The sequence below is a fragment of the Botryllus schlosseri genome, chromosome 15 (assembly GCF_051294905.1).
Source record: "Botryllus schlosseri isolate E-star chromosome 15, Bs_hap1, whole genome shotgun sequence".
NCBI lineage: Eukaryota > Metazoa > Chordata > Ascidiacea > Stolidobranchia > Styelidae > Botryllus > Botryllus schlosseri.
Genome location: NC_137250.1, coordinates 18,413,030 through 18,429,516, shown reverse-complemented (window position 1 = coordinate 18,429,516; position 16,487 = coordinate 18,413,030). Strand labels below are relative to the sequence as shown.

At 39.7% G+C, this 16,487-nt stretch overlaps 1 protein-coding gene across 4 annotated transcripts in view; it reads right to left on the bottom strand.

Moving 5' to 3' along the window:
* LOC145457794 (short transient receptor potential channel 7-like) overlaps positions 1-16,487 on the bottom strand; it is a 53,792-nt gene that overhangs the window by 24,763 nt on the left and 12,542 nt on the right. For 2 of the 4 annotated variants that reach the window (XM_080336079.1, XM_080336080.1), the window contains exons 2-4: positions 3,783-4,003; positions 3,520-3,690; positions 2,929-3,000 (exon numbers count right to left, since the gene is read on the bottom strand). In XM_080336079.1, coding sequence (XP_080192205.1) covers positions 2,929-3,000; positions 3,520-3,690; positions 3,783-4,003 — 464 coding nt within the window. Of the gene's footprint in view, positions 1-2,928; positions 3,001-3,519; positions 3,691-3,782; positions 4,626-16,487 lie in introns of those variants that run through there. The other 2 variants (XM_080336077.1, XM_080336078.1) reach the window with 2 other exon arrangements.

The window sequence follows — 16,487 nt, the reverse complement described above, 5'->3', positions numbered from 1 at the left end:
GCTCCCCAACAAGGATAGCTCCGTGACGATTGTGAAATTATTAAACGCACACACAAGGTAAATTTCCGCGCAAGCACGCCACTGCAATTCCAGACATGCAATAAATTCACTTCAAGTATTCGTGCAAAAAACACTGCATATTAGCGCTGTGCTGTGGAAAACCGCTTAGAAAGAATTCTTCACTCAATATACAATGCTGTTTATAGCATAGACGCATCGTTGCATATACCGAGGCCTGCGGCGTATCTTCAATATGCTGGCATTGGGGTTGAGAAAAGTCGCGTATCCAAATGATCCGACCCGACAAATCTACAGAAAACTACATTATAATTGAATCACCCAGGGTCCGGACATTGCCCCGCCCCGATTTTAGCATACGACAAAATTGTATTTGCTATTGGCGCTTTTTGTGACATCTGAGAGCTTGTTCTTTCGTAATTGGAGCCAAAGAGAAGTTCAGCAAACTCTAATTTTAATCCCTGTCTTACCATAACTCTGGCTTCACAGGCCTGCATATACTTTTGACCTCTATCTTGGCATGTATATTGTTTTCGGGTGATTGCGCAATGCGCATAACAAACGAAATGCTTGACGCTAATAATAGTAAACACTAATCCCGAGATGAATATTCACGACATCTGTAAAGTCAATCATGTTGTAAGCCATCTTCATCGCGGATAACAGCACTGTATACGTTCACTCTATAGCTCCATAACTTCATCATCTTGTGACACACTTCAAAAATTATAAACTATAAAACTTTGGCAACTCCAAGCAGTCTCTCCCGTTGGCAGATTTTAAATTCAGTCGAAACAAAAAAGGCATGTTCACATGGCAATGAATAAGCAAATACTAAATACTGCCAGTATAATTTTGATTACTTTTTCATGGATCATGGAATAGGATTTGGAAGCAGATGACAGCCAAAATTCATCCATTTTTAGTGGAAACAGCTGTTTAAAACGGAATGTTTCATATAGCTATGGCTTATTTTAATTATTTGTACAGTTCTTTCCAGCAATTCTAAAAAGGCAGGCACACTTGGGCTCACAGTTTGGGAATCACTGCTCCAAACGAAATAGTAATCAGCATTTTCCGGTTTCATTAGTTTAATTTCACCCCAGTTTCTGTTGGTGTAAAATAGCCAAATGAACCATTTCAAATGGAGACATATCCCAGAGGTGTAGAGGGTGCCTTTCGTAAAGCCTATATAGGAAGACGAAAAAAGATCGTTCACGGAAACAGTGCCACTACACCCCTGGGATATATGTAATTAAATATACAAATACACCCCTCTAGATTGGCGTATTTGACTCGTTTTCATCCATCGGAATAGGCAGGCGTGACAACAAAATTTGATACTGGAAAATACCGATCGCCAGATTTACGCCCAAAGAGCCATATTAGCCCTATATTTTACAATGTAACTCTCAGAGAGTCATACACGTGAATCAACTATTAGGTCACAATTCAAAATTGGTGACGTCATTATAGCTATTATTCGAAGTCATTTTACAATACATAGGATTCGTCGGGCGCGCCTTATTTTACATGTAGAAACTGGTACTAATCATGCTGGTTGCGTCATTTGAGCGTGCGAAACTTGAGCTACACGGATCATATGCTAGTTACAGCTTTTTGATTGCATTTCACTGAGAGACGTATGTTATTTTTCGAAGCTTAAGACAATTACCATTCGAATTTCCAACAGATGTAGACAGCAGTAAAAGTGTGAATCTATTGTTGCGTCTTTTGGTGCTGTATGGTATTACTGATGGTTGATTGCTATTTTCTATTCTATTTTCATGAATAAGTAGATTTAAACATTTTGCTCTCAAAATCACGAAATTGGCGTGAAAGGAGAGGTAAGGCACAGACTGGCCAAATCTGACCTGTGACAACGCAATTCAAAATGACTGATATTAATCGAATGTAATTGTCGCACTGATTCCGAAAATCTTAATATTGATCGACTTTTCAATTTTCGAAGTAACAACATTTTAACGATGGTGCTAGAATGCTACTTACCAATCAAGAACATGGATAGCTATGGCGTTGTCTGTAATTTCAATACGTAATTGTGGATGTCACTTTCAACGCAATTCATTTCTCGCCGCAGATAAGGAAGACAATGTTTATTTGAAACCTGCATTGTCATACAGGCCTCGCCATGTCTGCTCTTTGATCAATCAAGATATCGTTCAATCCATGATTTCGAGGCGCGGGATGTCGGGTGCATCGAATTCGTGAGTGATATTGGTCTCCAGCTCACCAGCAACTTAAATTTTAGGATTTTGAAAAGAGGGTCCGAGCCCTTAACCCTGGATATGCCACTGTTTTGACCTCTCAAAGACATGTTTTATGCTGCCACAACAATAGTTATTCTGGGTGATATGAAAATTTACTAACAAGTTGCTGCAATATTGATAAATTAGGAACAAAATGAAAAATTTGTCAAAGAGCCACAACTTATCCCCAAAAGAGCCATATATGGCTCCCGAGACATATGTTCCCGAACACTGCTCTACACAATATGGCGGTAATATGGTAAATACGGATTGTTGTTTGTGGTATTCATGGTGTTTTTCGACCACCGTGGCCATGGTAATTTAAACCAGACCGATATTCTTTATGATTCCGTATCTGCCGATTTGTGGCACGGCCTACTTCTAGAGTTTCATAAGACACCGCTTACACTAGCGCCCATGAATCGGTAATTTACCCAAATTACCCCAAAGCATCAGAAGTGAAATGACACCACATAATAGTGGTTTCGATCCCGAATGTATATATATAAAGTCTTCGGCACTCAAATAGAAAACATTCACGGCATTCACGTTTCCACAGCCCGCAAATATCGGTTATATCAGCATGCACAGCACACAGCATCCTTCAACTGCCCTATGCCAAGCCACTCTCCGTATTTACCTTGATCGTACTGTCCTCATCCCCGGATTTCTCGGGGACAGCGCGTGCTGAGGAAGAATGTTTTAGGAAGCCCTAAAACATGTTAAGACATACCAACTGTACTTGAATAGTGAATACGTGTTACGGGGATATAAACATTATCACGCAAAATTAAAATGTGCGTGACGGGCTAACAGCCGCGGCAACTTACGGTGAACTAGTAGTGTTAGTAAGATCCTGTCACTAAATATTGATGGTCTTAACGCCTGAAGGGGGTTGCATTTGAGAAAGGATCACATCGACTTTCCTTTGTGGCTGCGTGAAGTTTCAGATCTCATTGGTTGTCCTTCTCGGATTTAGGATTTTTATTCAGGGCCGTTACCCAACGTGGATGAATGAAGCATGGGAACTACTGAAAATTACTAGTGAACAAAATACGAAGAAAACTTTCAATATTTTCGCTTTCTTTAGTTACAGCACCGGGCTCGGGAATACTTGTAGAGCAACGAAGACGAATAAGTAAGTTTCTTGCCCATTTGGCCTATAAACATCCATGTCTGTTTATAACAGGGCCCTTCATATTAGTTTCAATGCAAATAGCAGCTTGCAAACCTGATTCATTAGCTTTTGTTCGCAAGGACTTCGAGTAAGCCGGTCGTGAACTTGAAAAGAAGGGTGGTTTAATATAATTTCGGCGATTCGCACGTATCCTTTGCTGATGGCGAGTAGGAGGGCGTCGCCGATTCTCGCCATAGCAGGCTGTTTTAAGAGTACCTCGACGACCTGTAAACAAGGCAGTCCATACGTATTGTATAATTACCTATATTACTCTGAAACAGTCGGACAAAAACTCAGATGCAGAAGCAAATGCCTACTTCAAGATGCTCGTTCCCGACTGCCAGCTGCAGGGCGTTTTGTCCCATGAAGTCGACGCAGTTAACACTGAACGTGGTCGATTCTTCCAGCATTTTCCTCACAGTCGGTATATTCCCGTACTCCGCGGCTTCTAAAAATGTCACTTCCTCCTGGCTCGGAGGCGCCCTGGTACTGAATATCCCAGCACTACTGCGGTTGCCTCGTGCCCCAGGCCGGCGACCTGGGAAAAGGGAAACGCTTGTTTTCGCTTTTATCCTCGCAGTACTCGTCAAGCTAATGCGAGACGCCGCTAGTGATTCATCCCATTCCATTGGAAGATGCCTCTGCACCGATACATTCTCTGTACAAGGGACCTTGTACATTTTATTTCCCCGAGTACACATCTCTTTGTTAGAGGTGAAAGTTACAGTTTCAGTTGTTGCTATGCTAGGCAACTGCACACGGCTTCCACCATCTTCGCTGTCTGACGTAATAACAATGTTGATATCATGCGGTGCTACGTTTACTTCTGTTACGTAATCACTCTCATGGTTGTCGTCACCATCACCGTCATGATTTTCGCCATCCACCGTCGTCAACTCCAATAATTGCGCCATGGACTAGTTACCAGGACTACTGCACGGGTTAAAACACGCTATATTGTACCGACCATATGGTACAAAACAAAAACAAGGCATTATCGTTCGCACTCGACTCTAGACAGTGGCAGTACTTGCTTTTCACACCTGCACTTATTAGGCGCATATTTGATCTATTCAATCAACCAAGGCACTGCACGTCTCGCAGGATTGATACTGACTAATCACTCAAGCGGCAACAGCATTTCCATAATTAATGACACGCGTCTCGGTGTAAATATTCTATCGAGAAGGTCGAATGCGGGTCGAGTTTACAGAGATGGTAACAGCCGTATAACATAGCGATTAATTACGACTACCTGTGACCTTCGCTCCAATGAAATCTAGCGAATCCTAGGACACCGACAAAAAGTTAATTCCCAAATTATGTTGACCGGAAGAAAATGGAGTATCGCGTATTCCAGTGCGTTATCTCGACCGGAGAGAAGTTATGCAATTGCAATTGCAATTGACACAAAATATCTCAGACATATTGTTGCTCACAACCTCAGAACTGCGATCCAACTTCACGAAATGTGCACATCTGAAGCGTACAGCATCAATTCATAAATGACTTAATTGTTAAACAACGAAGGTGCTAAAGCCACAGTCACCATAAAGTCGCAAATCCATGGTAATGGGACAGTCTTTTGATCACTGGGCTATATAAACACGAGACAGCACAACCTAGAGATGTGTCGTCCACGGTTAACGGATATGAGTTCGAATCAGAGGTGGTCAAAGTAGTCAAGAAAACTACTCAAGTAGAAGTAGAAGTAGCGACGAAAAAATCTACTCACTTACGAGTAGAAGTACTTCTTCCATAAGCCACCTAAAACTACTTGAAGTAGAGGTAGAATTGACTGACTTTAAATCTACTCAAGTAAGTAAGTAGTTTTAAAAACAGTCTTAATTCGTTCGCATGGACTATCAAAAGCTGCAAATTGAGCTGTGCGGAAGGTGCAGAGAGCTTGATTCATATTGATGCATCCCAGGAGGTATCAATTTCCGACAGAATAAGCATCATGGGATGCAAATTATAGTATTGATATGAAAATGCGATATTAATTCTTTGTTTACTAGAAGACCCCGTTTTAGAGAATATCATGGCATGGCGCCCTACCCCATATTATAAGGCCCCAAGTTTAGGCGAAGAGCAATAGGGAGAAGTTGTATCGGATACGGTTTCAACACTTTGCGCGATTAGTATACGTTAATAACAAATATTGTGGATCGTAAAATTTATATTTAGTGTAGCTTTCTTTTCGGAACATTGAGGCATTACTACACTTGCTTTTATGCTTCTATATGTATGCTCTGCAGACAAAAGAACAGAGAGTAATTAGAGCTCAAAGTATGATACACCGAGTATCATACTCGGAATTGAATGTGAAATACAGCAGGACACGTCATGGGCTGCTAGATAACGATAGGATATAGGTAATTGCTAGATTGCGAAACGGTAGTCTTGAACGTTATGGTGGGCCATATTTACTGTGATGAAATATTTGATATGGGTGACAATGCGGTGTGAGAGGAACCATAAGCAATCCGTTATCTAAATTATATTCACTGATACCTTCGTGAAAACATATTTGTGACTCCATAACATCAGTTTCAAACGTTATGATGAGCCATATATACTGTGATGAACTATTTCATATGGGCGAAGGGCGACAATGTGGTGTGAACGGAACCACGCCAACCCGCTACCTAAATTATATTCACCTATACTATCGTGAAATTATACCGGTTACTCCGGATCCTTTGCGCGCGAAGCGCGACGAAAATTTCTGGGCTTTACTTGACTTTTATGAATATTAAATGTTGGTACTCCGTGAAACAGCCCGAAATTCCTCAGGCTATCGTTCGTATTGGGGGATTAAACTACTTCTACTTGACAAACTGAAAATAGCGAAAAGTAAGTAAGTAGATCACAAAATATTCCGAAGTAGAAGTAGAAGTAGAGAAAATCAGATATACTTGAGTAAGTACCAGAAGTAGAGGAAAACTACTTGAGTACTTCCAAAAAGTAGAAGTACTTCGTTACTGACCACCTCTGGTTCGAATCTACAATCCAATTATTACGTGAGGTGCCATTGACGCTATTGCGTTTTTGGTAGACGTCAATCGCTATACGGTGGAGGTGGTTTGAGAAATTTCGACGAATGAGTGATGACTTATAAGCAGGGCTGTGGAGTCGGAGTCAGAGTCGGTGGAGTCGGAGTCTGGGTAATTTTCGCTTGATGGAGTCGGAGTCGTGAAAACTATAATAGCTGGAGTCGGAGTCGGAGTCGGTGGGAAAATTCTGACTGGAGTCGGAGTTTGTGAGAATGACCCTGACTTCGACTCCGACTCCAACTTCTCTATCATGAAAACATTTGCTTTCAAAGAATTTTCAATAGAATTTTTGTGTACCACCCATCACTGTTATTAATGACCATACAGATCAGGTGCGGCCAGCCCGTTGCACGCAGGCCAAATTTGGCACACGAGAAGGTTAGGTGTGGCCTGCGAGGTAATTCTCGAAATTATTTATGACTTCAGGTACAATTGCAAGGCCAACCAAAATTTGATTAGCATGACCGCGAAATTTGATGATGACTAAAACAACAGTTCTGACGCATTGACGTATCCAGGGGCCAGCCACATTTATCCCAAATCTTCGTATATGACCATAAAGTAGAATATTTCATAGCAGATTTATTTGACTTGAAATTTTTCTCGGTACTTCGCATGATTCATTGTCACTAGATTTCTTGCATTCAGTATTTGAGCCCCCTTCTGAAAATTATAAATACCTATTATTCACAGAATTGAGTCTAACTATATTCGCAATTAGGAGATAACGTTTCGTCCAACATGCGGCTTCGCTTGTGCACTCGCAGCGAGATCGTCGACAAAACATTTGCACAAAATGATAGAGGCATATTCACTGATACCGTCGATTTTGCTATGTCTAAACGTCGAATAATCCTGTCCTTGCCAAATGAGCCCAGTGGTATACAGATGCGACCCCCAATGTATGTTAGCAACATATTTGATATAATTCAGTCATTATCTTGCAAAAAAATTTCGCGCTTCGCGCGACCAGGACATCATTGCGCTCTGCATAGTTGCATGACATATTGTTATCAATTTTAGAGCGCATTAATATAAGTCTTGTTTGCGATCTTACCTAATTCGTTTCGCTCCTATCGGACGACTAAAAAAAGGTTATCAACATTCCAGTTGCCCGCGCAATGGTTCGTAAATCTCATGTGTCCCTTTGGCCGAAAAAGTTGCCCACCCCTGATATAGATAAAATTAGACATTACTTGCAAATTACAACTCAGTTGAAGAGGGGAAGAAAATCGCAATATGCGTTTTCGCGATGCAGTCAAAATTGATGCAATTTTTGGAATTATACCATGATACTGTGACAGAGCAAATGCATCGGCTGGTTTTGTAAAATTGTAAAAATGATGTAAATATGACCAAACGATGCTTCCCACTTGACAAAATTACAAATATTTGTAGTGTAGCTTAGCTGTTTGGGTCGAACAAATGATTAAGAAAGACTGCAAGTCCCAATCCTTGAATACTTGATTAAGTACATGTAGACTAGACATAGGCTATGGTCTTTGACTACTTAACTAAATTCCATCTATGACCAATGTCTATTAGTAGTAAGAGTGTGTGTGCTTGTAATCAGGATAGTGTGCAATGACAGAATTAGTAAGTTCAATCTCTTTATTAGTTGTTGAATCATAAACAAGAGCTACACTTGGATTTTTTATCTACATTTTTATTATACAGGATTGGATATCTGCCATATTTGAATGATTCATACATTTCAGGATATTAGAGAGTCCATGTTATAAAAACTTGAAAAAGGAAGGATATTTAGCAAATCTTTCTTTCATGTTAATTGCATAGTGGATAATTCGAGCCGGGGCCTACGATATAGGGTATTAAATTTCACTTGGAAATATAGACAATCAGACAAGCTTCAGATAAATCCAAGTGCCGTATCTCAACTGTCGTCCAACATCTAGCTACACCTTCTTGAATATTTCATTAATAAAACCTGAGATGTGCAGACCCGAAATGAGCAGAAAATTGTCAATTTTCAAAGTGACGTAACTTTTGACCCCAAAGTCCAATTTTCATAAAATATAGCTCATCCTGTTTGGAATATGCTCATCTCTGCGTGTACCAAATTTCAGGAGATTTGAAGAGGTAGTGATGTGAACATCGTTTGTCTGTGTATGGAATGGCCCAATGATCATAAGAGCAATTGATGGTAAATTAGTTGTTACACTGACATTCAATGGATTTCAAGGGCAACCCGGTGTGACATCAGTCTTCAAGGCCTGAGTCGCTCATCGATTTTCCCCTCGGCTATATATTCCAATCTAAAGAGCATTTTTGAATTCAAACAACCACGAGAATAGCAGCGACAGATAGGAGGTGACTTGCTGAGCGCTAGAATAATTTTCTGTTCCTCGTACTGATCGTACCGGAAATGTTATCCCATGTTGCAGAGTTCGCTCTGTCATGTGGTACTAGTGCATATTTGTGAATATGTACTTGCCGACATAATGTCCCAATATAGTTGCGCTCCCCGAAGGACAAATGATTGAAACTACCTTTGTAAAAGTAATTGTCCCTAATTCGGTATACCGCCAGCACATTCTACTTCGTGGTACTGCAATTCTGTAATCTGACATCTTCATGTATTGCATTGGAATGACAATTTGACTGTATATACTGAAATTTTAAAGATTTATTCCAATCTCGCCATTTTCCTTTGGGGGCAGGGTGCTCCCCGGATTATATGTGTATTTACCAGTTTTACTGCGAATAAAGAATATAATAATAGTACTAGCATTGGTAAAGTTTAGTGGCGCTTATATAGGTCTGATGGTGCGCCACGATCCGTAATACCATTTGCTACACAATATATACTTGGAAATTAATTGAACGTGTAAAATAAGGACGCCAAGTCGTAGAAGTGCGAGTACAAGAAACGGCATGAAAAGAGCGAGGAAAGCGTCAAAAGAAATGCAGCCATAACATCAAGATCGGACATTAATACCTGTAGGCACAATCAATACGTTTCCGACGAATAAATGAGCACTATACCATCAGTATTATGACTATGTACATTGTATAATGTACACCAGTGATTCTTAACCGCGTCTCTCAACCATGGCCTTTGCCGCTCTCATTTACGCTGAGAAATAACAAATGCTTCTAGCGCATTGAAAACTGTTCATTACTGAAAATAAATTACAACCTCAATTTTACTTGCACTGGAGTAATCTTAAACCTGAAGCGAAAGTAATTCACGAAACAGTCGATGCTTGACCCAAATGCTAACCTGCTAAGCGCCGTGGCGGTGATATAGCAATAGGGACACAGAGAGGCAAGTGAAGCATTGCCTCGCCTTTCTTTAAGATGAGTAGAAGAAAATTGTGAAAACCTTCAATGATTAATGTTGGTATTTTTCTACTGATGTTCATGAGTGACTAATTTTGAACGTTTTTATACCCAAAATTACGTAATTCGCGTAGGAAAGCGAGTTGCTCAGTGTGCTAACGGTTGCTGGTTCGAATCCAGGTTCTGCTTAGTTCCTACGTGTCGGAGTTTTATCTGAGATCCTCATCGCCGACCTCACCGCACATGCTGTGTCGTACGAAAAGCCGACATAGAATAAAAACGTAATTCACGCATTTATCGTTCAAAAATATGGAGCGAAAGGAGAGTCAAGCCTCACCTGCCATAGCGCAAATCATCATAAACAGCTCATAATTTGTATAATAACTGGATAATGTCAGCGCACCAGAATCCCCTCAAAATGGCCAAGTAATGTGGAATCCGGCTTTATTAGGTGCAATATCATCGCATTGAAACAATGTAAGGTGTTGTACAATTTAATCTGGCGCATATATGACCATTGGAATATCGCAGCGCAGCGCAGTGAAACAATTCACTTTGGACTTGGCAAACCGACGGGATAGTGTACGAATTGTGAAGCTTCCACGGCCTACATGTAGTGCAGAGCAAATAATTTCTTTTAATGATGTAGCCGTTACGTGTTTTTTATACATACTTTCAGTTGTGGATATATATGAAACAAGTCGTCAATTAAATCAGCAAACGTTTTATATATTTGCGAAGTCAATCAATCAAGGTAATCTGTTTCCCCACTCTAAAGGGGTCATTCACCAACCCTGACCCTCACCGCATGTCACTGACAGATGTACGTTACAGATATGGCGTGCGACGTTATCGTTCGTTTGGGGCGCATTAACGACTTATGATATTGGCTCGTCCGATTGGGCAAAGAAATTCCGAGAAACGAGTCTTGCTGTCCCATATTGCGTCGATAAAGGTTAGGGTACCGTATTGGAACTGTCATTGCAATATACAAGGCCACAACGACAACACGTTACCCCGAGCGGCGAAAAATCATCTTTTCAAAAGTGTTTGTAATGCATTTTATCAATATGAAACGGGCTTGAATGCACCTTTTTGCAGAATTAAATAAATAATATTGGACAGCTTTCTGTTTTCCTGCGGCTATGAGCCAATTTGAGGCTACAGAAATAGCTCTGAGAGTGAAAAGGCTTGAGGACCACTGTTGTATACGGTGTACATAAATAGGTAATTAGAAAGATGGTGACATATATGGAGCAACTCGCACTCATTTCCTCGAGATTAAAATTGCATATCGAAAACCGATTACATGTCCACACGGCGAGAGAATATATAATATACGTGTCGGGCCTTTTTGCAATCCTCTAATTGGGGACATAAATTATGACAAATGCCAAGTGTGTCTAGAATCACTCAGTCGCCGACGAAATATTCAAGATGATATAAATAATACATTAGCTGGTACTTCTGATTTCAGATAGAAAAGGCCGGATTATTGTCTGGAAAATTTAACAGCCTTATTATCACATTAGATATCTTATTTGTAGATACCACAAAAAGTACTTTCAGAGTTGAATAAAGACGCACTGATATAATTTCCGAGTATTAAAGGATTCTGAATAGTATATCATGCAGGCACCAATCTACAAATATAACCTTATCACGCGGAGTATAGTATCCATCTATTTACCGCGAAGTGAAGTGTGACAATATTTTTCGATAAAATGATTATTTTTGTGGAAAGTACCAAAACACACATGTTAATGAATCAATACGTATGGTATAATGATATCATGATATTAGCATCATTTGTAACACACAAGAAAATGCCATTTGAAACCCTAGCTATATAGGATATAGGTTATCACCCAAATAGACCCAATTACGTACCTTTCAACACAAGGGTTACATTGATCAGCTGAAATAGGAATAGTGTCAAATACCTGTGTTAAACTACGAGACGCGATTCCCTACTATCCGAACAGTTTTTTTTTCTTAAACACGATACAGAACATACAAAAATGTTTCTTTAAATTTCCAAAGAACTATCGCTGCGATTTATCCACACTTACAGTTTTCATTTTCTACCCTCCTGGCCACATGCAATCATGCAAGCTTAACTTTCTACGCCTGAACTATAACCGCGTATCACTAAATTCAAGATGAAGAGCCCAAGCTATGCATTCGAGAAACGCAGGGGCATGTGAGTGACACGGAATAGTCAATGAGCAAGCACATCTTCCTTCTCTTGTTACAATACGTCGAGATAAATTGATTGCAAACGCTGTATAATCTGTAGTACGAGTCTGAAAATCAAATTAACGATACGGGCTTATGTGGATTCCATAACACACATTGATCCGATAAATAATTCAGACGGAGATGTCACGGAATTGGTTATCTCGGCTCTGGAACCGGAATAACAGGTCGGCTGTGGAGATTATTTATTTCCTCACTTTGGAAGTGCATCGATTTGGGAATGTGCGGTATTGTTAGAGCCACCTATAATCTCGGATCATACTCGAACCCCAGACGTGATATTCCACGAGATGCGAATAGAAGTTATATTGCTATTGTTACCAGAGTTAGATCAATTTTAATTTGTAATTGAGCTCAAGGTAATTAATTACATTTTTCCATGTAATTGTAATTGAAGCATTTCTATTTTGTGTTATTGTAATTGTAATTGTAATTTGATTAAAATGTTGCTCAATTACAATTTCAATTACATTGTTATGGAAACCTGACAATCACAATATAAAATAATCAATCAATCAATCATTTATTCGTCACACCAGTGAAAATCCGGTACGGACCAGGATGACGACGAGGGGCCGCAAGACCCCCTTGGGCGGCGTGAAAGCATCTGAAGGTGGGTGCGAAGCTCCGGTAAACTGAAATTTTTTCCGCGCTTGGCGCGATTCACCTCTATTTCATAGTTATTGCTCTGTGTATAGTCCGAATTTCATATTGGAGAATTCTCTCATCAACAGTCATAACATTCCATACCATCATACTATATGTAGGAATTGCTAACATTCTGGTTTCATTGTGTGATATGACGATAAGGGGACACGAAATATTCCACTGTCATAAAGTGGGGCGTGTCTAAAAAAGTTAGAGAACTAGGGGGCTAAAATAAATCTTAATATTTCAAAGGTGGATGAACAGCAAATAAACTCTTTTGAAACCTGTGCTGAACCATTTCCTACACCACGGTCAGAGATTTATCTTTAAATCTGTGACCGGTACCGAGGTTTGCTGCAACAATTGCAAAAAGAAATTCAAGTTTCCAACCAAGGCTTCATCAAACTTGATCACGTATTTGTTGAGATGTTATCCGAATCTTGCCTGCAATCTTGGCCAAATTTAATGGGGCCAGAAATTTTCGCACCCTAATGTTCATCAAATGCAATCTAACAGTTTCCGAGCAAGTGATAATGCAAATGCGAACCACACTGTTGTAATTCGTAGTTATCAAGAGGTTATTTCTTTTTGCATTTATTTTAATTTTACACATCTTATCGGTATCATCCTTATCGCTGACGCCTAACCAATTACATTTCATTGTCCGCACTAAGCTCGGAGTAGCCTAATCGTTTGATTACATTTCATTGACTGTCCTATAGCCTATTGGCTGTTAGTCGCTCAAACTTTTGGTTGTTAACAGTAGCTTGAATTATTTTTCTGTGTTTGTAGTGTTCAGTACTCATGATTAGGAATAGTTCGAATACGTTCGATTTTTTTTAATTAAAGGGTATTCTACGTATCATGAATGAAACATGTTTAGCTTGAGGTTGTTGCTAATTAAGTCGCTACGGCTGTCAAAGAACACCTCTCTGCCGAATCAATTACATGTTTAACAGTAATTATAATTGTAATTAATTACATGTTTAACAGTAATTGTAATTGTAATTTGATATTTTTAGCATTGAGTAATTGTAATTGTAATGTAATTGAAACATGCAAGGGAGTAATTGTAATTGTAATTGAACTGAATTATTGTAATTGATCCAACTCTTATTGTTACCATTATATCAATATCAAAGTCAATTGGCAGGTGATTTTATTGGTACAACATAATATACTATATATACGAAGAAATGACAAATGTAAATATATAAATATATATATATAATATGCTTACTAGGTACTCATATCGAGAGGACTGGCTATTTTATAAATACGGACGAGTGCCTGCATATATGTAAGCAACATAAATCCCACGTGACTCATAAGCCTTCACTGCGAGTGGATATGTATTCGGGTACATTCGGCAGCTCAGCGAACAATACACGCAGTGGTCGGATTCAGCCGGTGCGAACTGGTTCTCTAGAGCCATCTCACGATATTCTGTGAGATTAGCGAACTGGTAAGTTATTGGTTACTGTCAACGACTTTTTGTAACAGGGGTTGCAAAATATAGCTTTTATGAATTGTGATAGAACCAGGGCTGTGGGATCGGAGTCGGAGTCGGAGTTTGACTAATTTGCGCTTGATAGAGTCGGAGTCGCGAAAAACTACGGACTGGAGTCGGAGTCGGAGTTTGTGAAAATGACCATGTAAACAATTTATTTTCAAAGATATCTTTTAAATTACTAATAATAACTATAATATGATTTTTATGTACTATCAAGCAGTGTTGGGATCAAGTCACTACCTTCGAGTCACGAGTCATTTCGAGTCATTGCACATTTTGACTCGAGTCAAGTCAAGTCAATCGATTTTCGAAGGTGACTCGAGTCAAGTCAAGTCACTCGATTTTTGGAGGTGACTCGAGTCAAGTCGAGTCAAGTCAAGTCAAGTCACGAGTCAAGTCACAATTCAAGTCAAGTTGCCTTTTCGAAGTATGAGGCATGATTTCGTAATTGCATTTTTCAAGCTGTCCGAAATACAGATTGAGTGGTCATTGATTTCGAACCGACCAGTGAATATAGAGTTACGCAAGTAGGCGCTGATTCACTCACATGTACGTAGAACTGGTAAACTACGTAAGTAATTGCATAGCCTCAGTTTTCAGTTACCGGTCAAATACAGAATAGAGAATAGAGACGCAATAGATGAGATGCAATATATTACACATTTAGAAATTGATATGATACAATTAGAGCCTGTGCCAGTGGTTGAGGACTATATAAACTATATTCGAATTCAATTCCAATAAAAAAAGAGGTTTGGGTAAGGTAAGAACAGAGAACAGAAATAGACATGTTACTATTTTATTACTTTACTACTATATTTTACGACAATATAAGCTGTAAGCTTCGATCATTTCGTTTTCGGTGAGGATCAGTGAAACACATGATCATTGAATGATTGGTCGCTTTCACGGTTACACCAGCGTTTCGCGAACAAGCCAAACACATATGCAAGATACAGCGATTTTTATCGACACCAATTACTTGAGGACTTGTAATTGACTCGTGAATTTTGCTCCGAGTCACGAGTCAATCCACATTTCTGATACGCTGAGTCAAGTCAAGTCAAGTCATTTTAACAAAGTGACTCGAGTCAAGTCAAGTCATACGAAAAAGGTGACTCGAGTCTGACTCGAGTCAAGTCATGACTCGAGTCATCCCAACACTGCTATCAAGCACTGTTATTAGTAACGATGCAGATCAGGGGCGGCCAGACGGTGCACCGCAGGCCAAATGTGGCCCGCGAGAAGGTTTTGTGTGGCCTGCGAGGTAATTCTCGAAATTAGATATAACATCAGGTAAAATTGTAAGGCCAGCCAAAATTTGATTCGCCTGACCGCGATATTTGATGATGAGTAAAGCATCAGTTTCGACGCATTGGCGCAACCAGGGGCCAGCCACATTCAACGCAGATCTTCGTATTTGACCATGAAGAAGAATATTCCGTAGCAGATTTATTTGACTTGAAATTTTTCTTAGCACTTCGCATGATTTATTGTCACATTTCTTGCATTTAGTATTGGAAACCCTCCTAGAAATTATAAATACGCGTAATCTACAGAATTGAGTCCAACTATACTCGCAATTAGGAGATAACGTGTCGTCCAACACGGGACTTCGCTTGTGCGCTTGAAGCGAGATCGTCGGCGATGAAGCATTTGCGCAAAATGACAGAACCATGTTCACCGATACCGTCGATATTGCTGTGTCTAAAACGCCAAATAATCCTGTCCTACCCAAATGAGCCGATTGCTATAAAGAGGCAACCCCCACTATGTGCAAGTGAGATATTTATTGACCGAGTTCATTCATTAGCTTTGAAAGAAATTCGTGCTTCGCGCGACCACGGCATTAGGCCTACTGCACGCTGTACACGTGTACAGTTGCACACTGAGTTCTCATGACATAATAATTATCAATTTTAAAACGTAGTCATATAAGTCTTGTTTTCAATGTTACCAAATTCGGTTCGTTCCTATCGGGCAACTAAAAATAAGATTATCAACATTCAAGTTGCCCGCGCAATGGTTTGTAAATCTCATACGACCCTCTTGCCCTAAAGGTTGACCAATGGCCACCCCTGACATAGATAGAATTGAACATTGTTTGCAAAATACTATTCAGTTGCATAGAGGTAGAAAGAAGCAATATCCATCTTCGCGATGCAGTCACGAATTGATGTAATTTCTGGAATTATACCATGATATTGTGACAGAGCAAATATATCGCCTGGTTGTAAAATTGA